This window comes from Pezoporus occidentalis, unplaced genomic scaffold, assembly GCF_034315485.1.
Source record: "Pezoporus occidentalis ecotype Australia unplaced genomic scaffold, CSIRO_AGI_Poc_V1 ctg183, whole genome shotgun sequence".
In the NCBI taxonomy this organism is placed as follows: Eukaryota; Metazoa; Chordata; class Aves; order Psittaciformes; family Psittacidae; genus Pezoporus; species Pezoporus occidentalis.
In genome coordinates, this window is record NW_026913673.1 from 1,139,779 (window position 1) to 1,156,163 (window position 16,385).

The window sequence follows — 16,385 nt, forward strand, 5'->3', positions numbered from 1 at the left end:
AGGTGGGTCTGTCTGTGTCCCCCTGTACTTGCTGGGCTTCAAACCCACCGCTCCTCGTTGTAAGTTACCTGAATCTCCCTTTGAAAATCACCTGCTTGAGAACCAGTGTTTTTAATAGCTGCAGTGTTCTTCAGTTTTAAACCCCGAGAGTGGCTCTCCAGTAGGAATAGAAGCTGAAAAACAAAGCAATCAAAGGGAAGCTGTCCCGCTTGCTGGGCATGTTTGGTTAGCAGCATCCCGTGGGATGCTGGATCTAGTTCTTTACACTGATGCCTCTCCACGGGGTGAAAAGCTGGAAAGTTGCAGCCCGCAGCATCTCTCAAACTCATCCGTGGCTTTTAATGTCTATGGAATGGAGATATCCGTTCTGCTAGAGAGCGTATAGCAAAAATAATGTAACCTATTCCACCCAAATAAATCAGTCTGAAAATAAATCTCTCGTCGTGCTGTCTTTATAAATACCTTTTAAATTGAGTATGAGTGACAAGATGTGGTTGAGTCACTAGAAGAGCATCTCTGATAGTGTTGGAGAAGCCTTTTTAGATGTATTTTATATCCCAGTTGTCATTGCAGCCGTCCGTACCGCCTGCGCTGCCCTTCACTGGCTGCAGGGTTTAAAATGACAACTGGGAGATTGAAGATGGAGATAGACTTCTGAATGCTGCTTGGGGCTTCCTTGATGGGGCCTGGATAGCTGGGAAGGGGAAAACATCTCCCTGCAAGCAAGGGGCACTGCTCCTGGAGGCCACCTCCCCGTGCCCCTCGTACAGGGGACCAGGAACGGGGGACGTGGGAGATGAGGCTGCGCATCCCTCGCCCGGAGCAGGGCGCCTGCATGTGCTTATTAGATTTTCAAATGTTATTTAGCTTGATTGCAGCCTTTTTACAAAAGGAGTTAAGACGTGGGTATAAAAGATAATAGAAGTATAAATTGCAAGGCAGGTTCTTATGAAATCAGTGGATTACTCATTTGAGCGCTCGGTGCGTGCTAATTTCACGTTGCTATGGCACCTCTGGGTGCAGGGGGGGGCAGCCCGCAGAACACGGGGCCCATGGACCTCTGTGCGAGGCAGATCTCGCCCTGCACACAGCCTGGGCTGAGTGATGAATTGCCTCTATCTAGCACTGCCCAGGGGGATCCAGGGCAGACAATGGAAGAGGTGTCTCTCAGCAGCGAGTGTTTTCTGGAGTTAGACCAAAAATCACCCATTTCAGCCTCAAAATCTCTGTGTGTTTTCTTTAGTGGTGATGCTTCCTGGTCTGTCTCTGGGGCAGGCAAATATCAGCAAGGTGAAAGTCCGTTTGCAGAGCTGCAAGGGGCTGTTCTCAGGGGTCTCTGTTGAATTCCTGTGTTGTTGGACACTTGCATCTTCACTCCTTGGCATTCGCGTGGTGCTCGGACTGATCGTGCCTTCCTCCAGTGGATAGTGATGCTGTGCTGGGGCCACTGAGCCATCCTGAGAGGGCTGGCACTGGAATGGGATGGGAAAGGGGAGGCACAGAATTGGTCTGGGATGTTTGTGTCTAAAACTGCTGAGGCTCGGTTTCAATGCAGAAACAATCGTTCTGGGAAGTGTGAGTCTTTGGAGTTTTTTGGGTGCAGCAGCCAGGCCAGACAGGTTCTGTAGTGTGCTTGTGTCTTAAAAGTACTGAGTGTTCCCTAGGCAAGTGGATGTGGGACAGGCAAATCCACCGGGCTCATAAACCCCAGGTATGTTCCATCAGACACACGACTCCAGACTGGCATCTTCCCTCCCCTGCTGCACTGTGCTCCCTGCAAGCTCTCATCCATCTCTGAGCACTCTGAAGCAGATCTGGGGGCCTTTGGTACCGTGACCAGAAGGAAGGCAGCATTACCCAGAGGTAAACCCCCACTGTTCCACCATGCTGGTACCTTCTCCTCAGTGCTTGGTTAATTGAGCCCAGTGCGAGTGCTCAGGAGCACGGGTAGCTAATTCTTTTCCCCCAAGACACCAAATGCAGAGAATAGCTGTGTGTATATGGGGAAGTATTTGTGATGGTTTGCACTGAATAGTCTTAAGTCTTCCTGCTGGCACACGTGCTAACTGCTGCTGCACTTCAGGTAAGAAGATAATGATCACATCATTAAGACACTACTACAGCTGGCATTACTTGTTAGGTCAACATATCGATCTTGACATTACGCTGCAAGATTGTTTTTAGATAATGCCTGTCCATCCTGCCTCTTGCTCCAGGAGGAGGAGAGAGGAAATGCAAAACCAGAAGCAACTTGGCACAGATCTTTCCTCTCCAAATACAGCCTCTTTGCTGCTGAAGAGGTTTGTTCTGCTGCAGAGGCTCCTGCCTTGTCGCTGCTGATTGGATTAGTGGCAGATTTCCTTTAAGTCAGTAGAAATCCCAAGGGGGTTCCTGGGCTTGTGGGTGGGTCATTTGGTCATTCTGAGAAAAGGCTCTCCTTTAGTGTTGTCTTCGTGGGTGATGCTGGTTTACACCCACCATAGATGATGCCCAAAGAGCTGAGGCTCTTCGAGTGCAGGACCTTCTGTCTCAAGCTCCGATGTGCTTGGGGTCCTCCTGGGCTCGGTACATCCCAAGAGGAGGTTGTGTCTGCCATTGCATTGGGCTTTACAGGGCTCCGTGGGTGATGGGTGCCACACCAGACAGGCTCTGTGCTTGCCATGGGCACCAATAGCACCAACAGGCTGTTGCCCATCCACAGGGAAATGACCCATCAGCTCAATCCCTGAATAACCGCTCTGTAACTGCTTCCCTCTGAAGCCGGGTGTACATTTGCATTGAGCCTGTATTCCGAGCATATTAGAAACGTTGGCAATACCATTTCTGTCTTGCTGGAGAAGAAAACACCTCTCACTTTTTAATAAATCTCTGCTTGTCTTGTTATCTCTGCTGTATTGAAGCTGTCCAAGGCAGTTTTTCTCATTTCATTGGGCTCTTTTTATAGCAAACTACTTACAGGCATTTTGTAAAAATAGCAGTAATGTTACTTTTTATATATCTCTGTATGTGTTTTATATCACTAAGGCTTTATTTGGTATTTTAATCTGGGCTTCCTGACTGCACTTTCAAATCAAAAGTGATAGTTCACAAAATGTGTGATGTTTTCAAGTCTCTGGCTTGCAGAGAAGTGATGCTTGTGCAGTGCTGAGCTACTTCAGTATCCCCCTCTAAATAAATTTCATTAAGAACGGTCCATATGGTGTGTCAGGGAGAAGGGGAATGCAGAGCAGAACCTGTGTCTGCCAAAGAAAACTGTTTTGATCTAATGCTCAGCATAGTACAACTTTGGGGGGAAGAGAAATAAACACTGTCAGATGGGTGCTGCCAAATCCCATGAGTTACCGAGGGTTTCAGGCTGTTCAGTGATGTTTTTTTTTCTTCTGGATACTCCAGTTTCTGGAGTCTTGTGATTTACACAGGACTGTTCATTTCCGTTTAAAAACACTGCAGGGAACAGCCTCAAAATACAGCCCCAGGAAGCTCTGGTGTTGCAGGTTAATAGAACCCTCAGCTGCATTAGATGTGAAATCTGGAGGCTTTGTAAGCGCATCCCCTGCTTTGGAGAGGGTGGGTTGTGCAGTAACTTGCTGCAGAGACAGTCAATGCAGAACACCTTCATAAATAATGGGAAATGATGTCTCTATGATGCTGTGTTTCCACAGGTTTTGGTAGTGCAGAGCTGAGGGGAGCTGGAAGGGCTTCATCCTGTTGGGCAGCAGCTTGGGTTACCCGAACAGGGTGTTTTGCAGAGCTCCTCATGTGGAGCAATGTAAAACCTCACTGAGGTTGTCAGCTTGATGTGAAGTACAGGGTCTGTTTTCATGGCATTACAAAGTGACCCTTTATGGTAGCTGTGTTGTGTGTGAGTCAGTAACAAGTAACTAAGGTAAAACATTTCTTTCCATCACCCATATCCTCCTGGCATTAAACTGCTGGGAAAGCCCTCGGGGACAGCAGGGCCTGCTCAGGAAGGGAAATCACTGCATTTCCTTCAGTCTGGGTACCATTTTGGCTAATCATTACAGCAGTTGTTCTAAAGGGTGTCCCAGGCTCTCACTCAGTGGGCTGGAGCAGGGGAGGGATGAGGGGAGTTGGTGGCGAGTGTGACAGGAAGGGCCAAGCAAGCGGGTACCCCTGGGAGGAGGAAATGCACAAGGAGTCCTGCACAAGGTCTGTGTGTTGGGGGTGGTTTGTGCCCCAGCCTTGTGGAGGTGGGACAGATCCTTCCACTTTTCCTTCCAGTCGTTCCCCAGCTCACAGCCAGCACCTGGAAACGCACTAGTATGAATCTGGGAACCTTTTCGGTGGTGCTTTCAGGTTCTTTTCCTTTCCTTCCTTTTCCTTTTTTCCCCCCTTTCCCTGTTTTTAGCACTGGCTACAAAATAAACGCTGCGCTCACTACAGCCCTTCATCATCGCAGTGTTTTCAGCAGACACTCAAGAATTAAATGTGTACAATTTCCATAATACTGATTATCCCTGTTTAAGTGCTATTTTAGAGGGTATTAATTTCTGTTGCAGTAACAGCCTCAGCACTTAACACCACCAGCCCTGCTTCCCTCAGTGCCTGAGGCTCGCTGTGAGCCAGGATTTGCCCTGGATCGCTGCTTCTAGCACTCAAGTCCATGGTGGGGAGTTGGAGCTGGGTTTGATGAAGGCCGCCTCTGTCACTCCTGATACCTTCTGGGTTTTTGCATGCAGCAACACAAAGCACAATTAGAATACAGTTATATATTCTCATAGTTATTAAAGCTTGGATTAACATGACATAAAGTTTTGTCTGGGGAGCCTTTTGCTATGGCTCAGGGAGCATTTTTGTGTGACAGTAATAGGCTGCAGTTAATATACTTGAATGATACCAGAATCTGTGTAATAAGACAGAACAAAGGGGGTTTATTTGAAGCTGAATTACAAAGGTGGAATTATCATTGTGAACAATCCACTGAGATCGCAGCTTAATTATTGCATCTCGCGTTACTTCGGCATAATAAAGTGCAGTCAGTGAAGCAAAGTTAAGACAAACACATACCCACAATGCCCTGTCTGTCATATGGGATCGATATGTGGACCTGACACCTTGTTCTGAACACCCAGATCCTCTCTTTGCCCGTTTGTTTGATTTACAGAGCCTGTTTGCTGTGATTCAAGAGACTCTTGTAGCGTTTCTGGGCAAGATTCATCACCGGATGTAATCCATTCAGATAGCTGTTGGGCAAGAAATAAGGAGTGTTTGAAGCCAAGAGGGTTCAAACAAACCCTTCAAAGGCAGCTCTTGGGCCCTGCAGAGGAAGAGGAGGGAGGACTCTGTTGTTCCACAGGGCTTGGGGAGAAAAGGAGTGAAGAGGTGGGAGCTTCCTTTGGAATCCTGTTTTCCCACTGTGGGTGAGTGCACACAGGTCTCTGCAGCGAGGTGTCCCCTGGGAATGCTGGTCTGGGGAGTGAGGAGAAGGGGGCAATGTCCCCTTTAAAATCCACCCCAAGGTGATGTTCAGCTTGAGCTTGAATTAAAGGGGGGCAGGCTGGAGCAAGCATCCGAGGTCTTGAGTGATGACAGTGGCATTCCATGTCCAGTGCTCCTCGTGCTGTAAGACCCTTGGGACAGAAGTGGGCTTGATGGCAGCTTGTCAAGGGGTGATTGCTGCCAAGGGTTGCAGGTAGCAATGCTCTTCTGCACAACCAGACTTCAGGACACAATCCCACAAGTGGCTCTGTGCCTCTGTCCTCCCATCAGGACTCCCTGGCGTATTTTAAAAGAGGTAAAGGAGGGATTTAAACCCACAACCAACAGAAATCAGAGCTGGAGCTTACTTTGTGTTATTTCCCTGCTCCTAAAGGTGGGTGACGTGATGCTGGCTTGGGATTCAAACTTAAAATGGGAGATTTAGGTTAGATATAAGGAAGTTTTCACTACGAGGGTGGTAGCCTGGACCCCTGAGCTGAGAATTTGGCACCTTGAGTGCAGCACTTGTTATAGTAAGGTCTGAGTTGTGAATGCTTTTGCCATAAATGAAAACCATCCCAAAATGTAGCGCTGTAAACTGCGTGAGATTTGGGGTCAAAAGACAAGGGAGGAGAGAATTCTGCTCAGAAGAAACAGCCCTGGAAAAATATTGTTTAACATGCAAGTCAGTTTGAAAAGAGCAATAAAAGGAAACAGGATCTCGCAGGAAATAAAATGAAACTTTTTTTCATTACAGTCAAGGGAAACTTAGATGAGTTTTTCTTTGCTAATAAAGCACGCTGTTCGTTTTGCAGCTGAGCCTTCGCCGAAGCTGACTGTGGCAATTGTTCATCTTTCTGCTTGCCTTTAAACTCTGGGCAATAAAAAAGCCCTTCATGCATCAGGAAACATAGTAATGCAATCCTTGCCTTATCTCCACACTTATTCAGCAGGTATTTACCAAAGGGCAGCAGGAAGCTCTTTAAACTTGATCCTGTGCCTTTGCTCAGGATGTCTCTTAATCAGGTCTGTTTACCTGGCTCTGTCCTGTGCTGGATCACACCACAGAGGCAGCAGTAACAAGCCCCTTGGTTCTTGTGAGCGGTGTTCTCAGCATACCCTGTAACAGGCACAGCCCTGAGCTCCTGTTGCTGTGCAGCTTAAGGGCACTGAGCAAAACCCCTGTAGGTTATTATGGTCTGTTTAGTGGGTAAGAAAGACTGATGCTTGAAATGCTGTGTGTTTGTACTCCCACATGGGAGAGGGAGGTGTGTGATTAGGTTATTTCTCTGTCAGCTTTGTCAGGGGGTGAACAGGAGCTTCTTTTCTGCTCGGAGTGATGGGTAACACAGGGATGCAGTGAATTGAGGTGTGCTGACCCTTAGGTCTCAATTCCAGAAGGTGCTTGAAAGGAAAACGAGTAAATGCCATTGATGTCTTCAGGAACCGCATCCTAGAAGGATTTAATTGTGCTTGACATTGAGTCATACTTAATCAGAGCATGGTTTTCTCAAAGTAAATCATAAATAGTAACATAAATAGTAAGTAGTTCGTAGTAGTTCCCACTTCTTAGGTGGTGCTCCCGAAATGGTCACTGTGTGACTCGGAGACACGTTGTACTTTGGTGTTCAGAAAGATGGTTGCTGATGCTCTTTCTGGCATGTGGCTTTTAATGGTCTCTCTGCATCTCATTCTCTGGCATGTACACTTGCAGTAAACCAACCAGCTGCTCGTGTTTTAGTGTTGCCTCAACAGGGAAAGCACCGGGTTTGGAAGGAGCAGACTTCACCCCATGTGCAGCACACTTCACCTGAGGACCTGCAAGTGCTCCACAGATACTTGAAGCTCCTTCTCCTCTGAGAGAGCTTGTGGCCCTATTTGTTGTGGGTGTTGCTGGGTCCAGCTCCCATGTGGAGCCCTGGAGGAGGCTGGATGCTACCCAGACCCTGTGGGAGGGTCTGGAGGCAGCCATCCTCTGCCTGTGTCCATACGGAGCATCGCAGCGGGGTGGTGGGATGCACATATATATGTTTCTGTCCTCTGGCCGGTGTTTTAACAGCCCCATGGATTCCAAACTCTGTAGCTGATGGGCAGCACCTCTCAAGTGGTGTTTGGCAAAGCACACAGATTGCAGCTTCCCGGTGCTAATATGCAGAGGAGGGCTGTGAGGGGAGGAAGCATTATTCCTGCTGACGGCAGCTAATGTTCCGTGACAGTGGAATCACAGAGCGCCTCGCACCTGCCTGGCTGAAGTGCTGAAGGAGCAGTGTTCCTCCGGAGCTCCTCTGGTCCAGCCCTGCCCTCCAGCACCTCTTGGGGTATGGAATGGGGTGGGAAGACTCATCCCAAGAGCAGCTGATGGAGTGATGGAGCTGAGCTGAACCTCGGTGCTGTCAGCTCCTGTGCTTGTGCTGTGGCTCTCATGATATTTGATGTATTTCAGCTTTGGTTTGAGTGATGTGGTTATGTGGAGGTCTCAGCATTTGCCTTCAGAAGAGCCAAAGTTCTCCTGTGTTTCAGTGGCAGCTTAAACACATAAACCTTGATGAGCTCCTGTGTGGGCACCAAAAGACTGTGTTAAAAGCATTGTGATGCATTTAATAAGTGCAGTTTGTGTCTTTGCCTCATGGTTTGATCCCGCAGGCAGCTGGTGAAGGGACAGGGCTGGAGCAGGACGGCTGGAGCTCAGGTTCTTCATTCATTCGTGGATCTCACAAGAAAACGCTTGCCAAAAGTTACTCCATTTTGGGGGAAATTAGCAGGAAATAGTGCACAATACGTGGATGTGCCGAATAAATAGCTAGACAAGGATGCCTGCGGGAGGGAGATCTCCTGATGCTGGCAGGGAACCAGAGGCAAAGGTTTCCAGGATCATGGCTGGAGCCGCATATGGGTCACTTGCAGTGCCGGTAGCTGGTCCCTCCCGCTTCCTTGCCTGTGAGACGGGTGAAGCCCAAAGCTGTCTTGAGGCAGGGTGAATGAAATGCTTGTAGCAGGGTTTGGAGGCTCTCCAGCAGATGGTTTGAGCTAGGTTCTGTTCTTGCCTCTCCAGCGAAGGGCGGCAGCGCCAGCGCCGGGATTCAACGCTGGCTTCAGAGGAGCGAGGTCGGAATCTGCTCCTCCTCTCGCCTTGTAACCCACACTGGAGGGTTTCTGGCTGTTGACACGTATTTGTACGTTCCCAGTCCTGCCCTGTCTCGTGCTGTAGCATGGACCAGCTTGATCAGTGCAGAAACGCCTGTGGCACCGGTTTCTGGCAGCATTGGAGGTTGGAGTTTTATTACAGCAGAGACGGAGGTGCTGCTCTGATTCATAAATACAGTTTTTAACCAAATGCTGGTTTGGTGGGAGCTGAGACACTGGAGAGGCAAGGGAGGAGCAGCAGTGCCGCAGAGACGTGTCCCCAAGAGAGTGGGGTCCACAGCATTTAGCACATTGTTCTTAGCCCGTCTTTTGGGGATCTGTGCCCAGATGCAGTTACCAGTGACCACGTGTACCGGGTGCGTGCTGGAAATCTGATGGGGACAAGGGAAGTTCTCAGCCAAGGCAGCAGGTTAAAGGAAAACTCCAAGAGCCCTTACATATTCTGTAGCTTGAGTATGGCAAACAGCCTTGCTATCATCAATGCTTCGGATTATTGGTGATGGAGAAGGAATTGATGAGAAACATCTGTGGAGTCATCTTTAATTTGCCCTGCTGTGGGAAGCTGTTTTTCTGGACACCATTAGTCATTCTTATACCCCCCTTGGTAGAGTAAGCATTGGGTAACGTGATGGTTGTTTTGCAGGAGCATTTGGAAGTCCAGGAGTAGCCACTGTGCACTTTGGCAAGCAGTTGGGATGCTCTTTGCCATGTCACGGCTGGTGAGCAAGCCCTGAGATTAACGTGATTGAATGACGGTCTTAATTTCAGCCCTGATGGAGCAAAATTAGTCACAATGATATGTGTGTGTTGAATAAAATTGTGGTTTTATTAGCTATAATTGCTGAAGAAGACTTTTTAAAGCCTCGACTGCTGGGGGGAAAATATTGCTAGCACTGGAATTTGTTCTTGCACAGTATGGCATTGATTATTGTCATGGTGCATAATATGTCGGGCCTCGGTTGGTAAGTTGTCACTGTGGAACACTGGGAATGCTCCGCGAGGGACCGTGCTGTGTGTGGGATGAAGGGCAGTGGATGGTGATGAGGATGCTGTGGGTGCCTTCAGATGAGGAGCCGTGATGGGAATAGCAGCTTGACAGAGGAGGGGGAAAGGTTAAAGCGTTTGTTGCTTTGTTTGATTCCCCTGTGATGACACCCAGAAGCTTGCTGGAACCATCTTCTCTTACCTGGCTGGTGCAGGGTCTGCATTTGTCTTAATTCCTGTGGAGGGGAGGCTGTAAATCCGCAGGAGCACGTTGCTGGTGCTTGGATTTAACACGTGCGTTTCGAGTAACAGCACCTGAGAGGTTGCTGACAAACAGCTCAGAGGTTTTCAGCTTCAGAAAGCAAAACAGTGGAGGGGTTGTGCCGTGTGTATAAAGGATTTGAGGAGTTAGACCAGGCTATCCAGCACTCTTTTCCTGGGAGAGCAGAAGGGATAGACCTGTAAAGTTCACAAGCCAGGGATCAGAGGGGATGGGAGCAGCCCAGCTGTGTGCAGCTCAGTGTCGTCCTTGGGGGCTTTCTGTTCTCCTGGGGCCCAATCCGAGTTGCCACAGTGTTTGACAGCAGCGTGTTCCTTCATTTCTCTGCCCTAATTCTTCTTCGTGTTGAAGGGATGGAGAGCGGTAGCACCAAACCTGCTTGGGAGCGTTGAGGGGACACCTGAGCAAACGCAGGAGCCTCTCAACCTGCCCTGGATGTGTCAGAAACTCAGGGTTTGGGTCAGGAAGGTCTTTCCTGAGCTGGGTGCAGAGTGTGAGGCATGCAGAAAGCCGGTGTAGTTACGGTGGCTTCCCTGCGGAGGGTTTACTCAGTGAGTAAACCTGGTTCAAACACCAAAACAAGAGCTTGGAGGTGTGAAGTGGTGGCTGTTGTTGCTCCTAGGGCATGCAGCACCTTGTAAATGACCATTGCCTTTACAAGCTGCGTGTACATGGGGCACCTCTTGGGTTTGCTGCTCCATCACATGGCTGTAGAAATACAACCAGGAAACATCCTGGTTTAGCCATTCCAGCGGTCTGGAATCTGCCCTTGCTCTGTGTCTGTCCTCCAGAGGCCCTGTGAGTCACTGCTGGTCCTCACAGGACACTCAGCCTGGTCATTACAGTGCGAGCAGGTTTGATCCTCGCTGATGGCTCAGGGCTGCCCCATGGAAAAGAGGAGCTGAAAACCCTGAAGAGGGAAGTGGGAGGAATGAATGGAGAATATTGTGTGTTCTTGTGCCGCGCCGGATCAGTTGCATTAAATTCAGAGCCTTTCTGGGTACAATTAATGGTCATTTTATTTAGGTCACCCTGGTTTTGTTGCTTTAAATGCACACCTCCATTAAAGTGGAAGAAAATCAAATACATTTATCTCTGTGGAGCCTTTTGTGAACTGGTTGGGCATATTTTAAATAACCCTGGGAACTGTTAGGATTATTAAAGCCTTTGGCTCCTCCAGGTTTTTTTCTTTCCTCCTATTCTCCCCTGTTCCTCCTTCCAGGCAGTGAGTAATGAAGTGGTGCAGCCCTTCCTTAGCTCAGAGCCCCAAGTGGGTTGAAAAAGAAAAGTTAAATAAACTAAAGCCCATTAGTTAGGCTTTGTGTAAGAAACTGGGTCTAAATTGGATGTATGTAAAGGGTATGCTGGGATAGAGGAGTCTGTTGGGCTTAAGCGTCTGTTTGTAACTGGTATTATCTGGCAAGTCTTCATTGCCTTTATTTTATTTACCTTATGTGCTGAGACTGTTCATTGTATAACACATTCTCCTGCCCAGGACTAGCTCAGATTCATGAGCTCCTTTGGGCCTCCATATTGAGCCATGCTGCATCTAAAAGATGTACATTTCTGATGGCTCAGCGTCTGTGCGGAGGGACCCCAGCTCTTTGGTGTGCTGTTCTTCACCATGCCCAGAGAACGCGCTCGCAGGAGCCACTGCAGTGGCTGGTAGCTGGGGTCAGTGCTAGTGGGTGACCAGCCAAGCCTCAGAGGTGGCAACTGCATCTCCCAGCCCTGTTTTAACCCAGGAAGAGCTTCTCTTTGTGTAATCCAGGTTGAATGTGTTGAGTTGAGACCTGGCCCTTTGCATCCAAACGCTGGTTGGAGGGGAGGGTTAACGTTTGGGCGCTCGCAGCTCCTCAGTGTACTGGAGTTTCATCTGCGGGTTGGTTTGTGTCCCCCTCCTTCCCCCGAAACAGGGCTCAGTTTGCTTACTACAGGATTTACTGCCGGTTACCTTGGCTGCGTCCCTTAGTTCTCCTTGATGCAGACTTGAACAAGCCGCTTGTGTTTGATTCACGGAGACCCGTGAGAAACGGGCTGTGTGTGTGAGGCGCTGGGGGTTTCTCATTCTATTCAGCCCTTTGTATATTCAAATTCTCCCAGTTTCAGTTCTTGCTGTTCTGCCAGCTTTCCATGCCGTTGATGGGCTTTCTGCATTAATAAGCCTCTTTCTGCCCCCTCCCTCCCATCCCCTCACCACCTTTTTGCGACTGGGGAAAAGTTCTCCGCGCGCGCTGCCCCTCGCATTGATTTCCCTCTCCCTTGTCCAAGCCGCTCTCAGATGTTTTATTTTGCAAAGCCTTGATAGAATTTTCCCTTTGCCGTTGCACTGTCTCTATTCAGGAGGTTTCAAGAAGTCTCATTGTGTCCGCGGACTGTGGAGGCAAGAGGCTATTCTTCTGCTACAATGCCTGCCCTAAAAAATAACGCAGGGTGGGGTAGGCTCCGAAAGGGCAGAGACGGAGATAAAATGTTCTGACCTTAGGAAACAGAAAAGATAACCAATTAGACATTGTTGAAAGGGCACCAGCTGGCTTAAAGAACACCCCACTGATTATTCTTTCTTAAAGACAGGCTTGGTCCACATCTGAAGCTCAGCTGCGGAGCCGCTTCTCCCCTTTGCAGGCTTTCAGGTTTGAACGGGTGGTGGGGTTGACCCTTTCCAAGGTAGCTGCGTGTCTGGTTCTGATCCCAGAAGCAGGTCTGGGGGATGAAATGCCCATCTCCAGGGTACCGGCGTGCCTGGGGTCCCAGCCAGAGCATGGAAACCTCCTGGATCAGCCCATGCAGGCTGCCTTGTTACTGCTAATAGGGGTTTATTTGCATCAGAAAGCCCTCTGCCAAGATCATCATTCCAGCAAGCAGGGCTCTCGTGCACATGGCACAGAACGTTGTTTGCCCATAGGACGTGTGTCTGGTGGGTGAGAGGACGTGTCACGTTGTGGAGGTGGGAGAGGTGAACAAAGCTGCAGCTCCCCGCTGTGACCAGGGACTGCACCCAGGGCCCCTCATCCCTCCCAATGCTGGTCTTGTGCCAGGACCTGCCCTTCTGCCATGGCAGCACTTGGAGGAGCAGGATGAGGCTGCACAAGAGGTTCAGATCAGATCCATGGTGGTACTGCTGAGCCCAAGGGTGTTGCACCCCACAGCCTTGGCTGCCGGGAGACTTTGGGCTGAGACACGGCCATGCTAAAGCGAGGTTAGCATCGTGCCTCATTTCATGACAGCCCTTTCAGTGTGGGTCCAGCCTGCAGCCAGCATCACCTCCTGGGCAGGGGACCAGGGCCGGGGGATCTGTGCTGCAGTGTGTCCAGGGCCAGTGCGGGCTCTGGTTTGGGATGTGGGGCAGAAAGGTTACACTGGGAGAGCTGAGTTAGAACTTAGTGGTGTGGCTGGCACGCTGGGGTGGACTGAGGCGGAGGAAGCAGCGATGCTGCAGGAACCTGCACGAGGTGCAGCATGTAGTTTTGGGATGCAGGGGGGCCAAGACCTGTGAGGATGAAAAGTAAACATTGCTGTGCAAACAGAACCCCGAGGGCAGAGATAAGCAGTGGTGCGGGGTGAAGGGCAGCTGTGTCCTTATCTGCCTCCTGGTATTGCTTGTACTTGTGAGTTTTCTTCTTTGGGGTGAGGAAAGACAGCAGGACAAATAGCTCTGTGCTTAATGTGCTTTGGATTTTCCAGTGCATCAGCACCTTTAGGTCTTGCTCAAGATGGGTATCGAGGAGCCATGCTGTTCCCCACCATCTCAGGCTGTTGCTAACCCAGTTTGCAAACCACTCTGAAAAGGTTAAGTACAGAGACAGGTTTTAGATGAGGACGTTTTAGATGGGACCTGCCCCAGCTCCTGCAGCCTCGGAGCAGCAGTTTGAACATGTGATAATGCTGGCAAATAAACTCCAGCACAACATCCTTCTAAAATAAGTGTAAAATGTTAGGTGTGGCTGCACGGATTAAATGGAGGTGGAATAAATCATGCAAATAGTAATGAAAGTTGAAAGCAATTTGGTTGCACTTCAATACGTTTCATCAGTCATCTCTCTTCTGAAGTGGAAATGCCAAGCCTGATGCGAATTAAACCTTCTCCCTCCTCCCTCTCCCCTCTTTCCTCTGGCTTTTCAAAGGGCCTTTTGAAAGCCTCTGAATACCTTTCTTGCCTGACCAGGTTTTACCCTGCTCATACTTCTTGTAACCTCCTAATTCTCAGCCAAGACAGTGGCTCTAATTTGGAGAAGACATGGGCTTGATTTGCATCCACGGTTCCTCTCTTGATCCTTCCTTATCTCCCTGCAAAAGGGAAAAAGGCTGGGGTGAGGCATAGCCAGGGACCATCAGGAGGAGGAATTGCTGCTTAGATGTGTGGTTCTTTAGGGCAGCGGAACTTTCAGTGCTGGCTTTTCTGCTTTGGGATCAAGTGTCAGCTGGGATGGGGGTGGAAAGCAGCAGATTCCCAAAAGGAAGAGCTGACTGAGCACAAGGAGATCGGATGCATCATTTGTACCTGAGCTGAGGCTGCTGCTGCCCTTGTCTCCCCTCCTGTCTGCCTGCTGTCTTTGTGAAGGTGTTAAAGCACACATCTCCCTTCTCTCTTGCAGGTAGAGGACGCCATGCTTATGTTTGACAAGACGACCAACAGGCATAGAGGTAAGAGAGCGGGAGCTCAGGCATCACACTGTGGGCAGCCTCTGCATGTGAGCACAGCCCAAATCACTGCCAGCGTGATGACCCGGCGCCTCAGTCCAGCGGTGCTGGACCCCTCTGTCCTGCAGGGGCTGCAGAGGAAGGGTTGTTTGGCACATAATGCTGTGTGTTGTGTGGATTTGCTTCTCAGAGTTGATTTTTCTGGTCAGTCTAATGACTTATCTTTGGGAGGACAGTTGCTGGGCTCTGTACCGTGGTGGCTGTCATTAGGTTAAGCTGGCCGTAAGGCCAGCAGGAAATTAAGGTGCTGAACCCCTCTGCTGGAGGTTTGCAGCTGAGGACTGTTCGTCCTCTTGGCAGTGGTAGCTCAGAACAAGCAGGATCTGCAGAAGAGGAATTTCCCTCCCCGTATTTCACAAGAGAGACAAGGTTTCATCACTGCTTGTACAGCTCAGTGAAAATGAGCTGAGGATTACTTTCAATGTTATGGCCATTCCTTTCAGCAGAAATAAATGATGCTCCTCTGTCTCTCAGCGAGCGGCTCATGTTATCGCTGCAGGCAGAGAGCAGCCCAGCATCCGCTCTGTTTGTCTGGGATGGGGTTAGATGTACCTGGGCTCTCAGAGGGGCACCAGAACTGCCCTGGGGACGGGCTCAGAGCCCCTCTTCCCTTTCCTCTGAACGACATTGATTTTATGCCACTAATCTCCCTGCTCTAACGTGTGTGTTTGGAGGCAGTGCAGGAAACCAGCACAGCTTGTGGCTTCTGCCCCCGTGCAACAGCGTGGACATGTAGCCCCGAGGTTTGTTGTTTGCCCTCCGGCCTCTTTGAGGGGCTCTCTTGATAGATGTGGTTGCTCTCTCCGTGGTGGGTGCAGCCTGTTTGTTTAGAGAGGCTGCTCCGAGGCGTTATGGAGCCTGTGCCTGGCCCCGCAGCGATGGGAGCATGGGGAGTGGGAGACGGGAGCAGCCCAGCTCATCTTCATCTCCGTGGCAGGGTCAGAAGAGCTGAGCTCCCAGTGCTGTGTGAATTATTCACTGCTCTGAGGCTCGCCTTAACAAGGAACTTGGGTTGTGTGGATGGTTGGGGGAGTCGGGTGAACCTCCAGGATAGCATTCCCCCCCTCCAGCACTGCCTTCCCAGGCACTGATCCCTCTCTGATGTCAGGGATCGGAGTACCCTGCAAAAGTCTTGCTTGGAAAGACAAGCTCTTCAGAGAAGGCAAGTGACCCAGCAGTGCCCATCAGTTTGTAACAGGAGCCAAGTGTTCAAAACCCTTACATACGCTGCAGAGTTCAACCCCTGGCAACTTCCTTTTATATCCAGGAATTTTCTACCCTTCTCTTTGCAACCACCCTGAAACGGGCCATAAATACCCTTCTCCATTCAGGATCTTGGCAGGTTGGTTGTTGCGTTGAAAGCTGTGTTATGTGGTGCTTTTGTGCGGGGCACAAGGGCCTCGGCCTTGCTCTGATGTGATCTGTGGGCAGCTGGGCTCTGGTACTGGGGGGTCTGGTCCCAGGAACACATGTACTCAGCAGACTGGGCCCTGGTGAATGTGTTCCAGCGAGGCTCCTGTTTGTATTCCTTGTTTTCCTCTCTGAAACCATCCCTTAACCTGGCAAGTTCATGCAGTGTGCATCAGGCTGGAAACATCCTGGTGTTCATCTCCATGAGGCTTTTGCAGCCTGTTTTCCAAGTCCCCAACCTTGTCTCTGCTCCTGTCACCCCACAGAGCAGGTCTTTGCTATCCCTCTCTAAGGGCATCAGAGGCTCCACAGGGCTGGCTTGTCCTGGAGGACATCAGCCTGTCCTGTAGCCCATCAGCAGGGCTGGATGGCCCCAGCAGCTCCCTCGTCTCCAGATAAGGGCTCTGCTCCAGATAGAAAGTCTCCA

General features: G+C 49.9%; 1 protein-coding gene across 32 annotated transcripts in view; it reads left to right on the top strand.

Moving 5' to 3' along the window:
- MSI2 (musashi RNA binding protein 2) overlaps positions 1-16,385 on the top strand; it is a 215,424-nt gene that overhangs the window by 112,979 nt on the left and 86,060 nt on the right. For all 32 annotated transcript variants that reach the window (XR_009964219.1, XR_009964221.1, XR_009964224.1 and 29 more), the window contains one exon: positions 14,443-14,491. Coding sequence is in view for 25 of the 32 variants with exons in the window: in XM_062615692.1 (XP_062471676.1) it covers positions 14,443-14,491 (49 nt within the window). In the remaining 7 variants the exon portion in view is untranslated. The remainder of the gene's footprint in view (positions 1-14,442; positions 14,492-16,385) is intronic.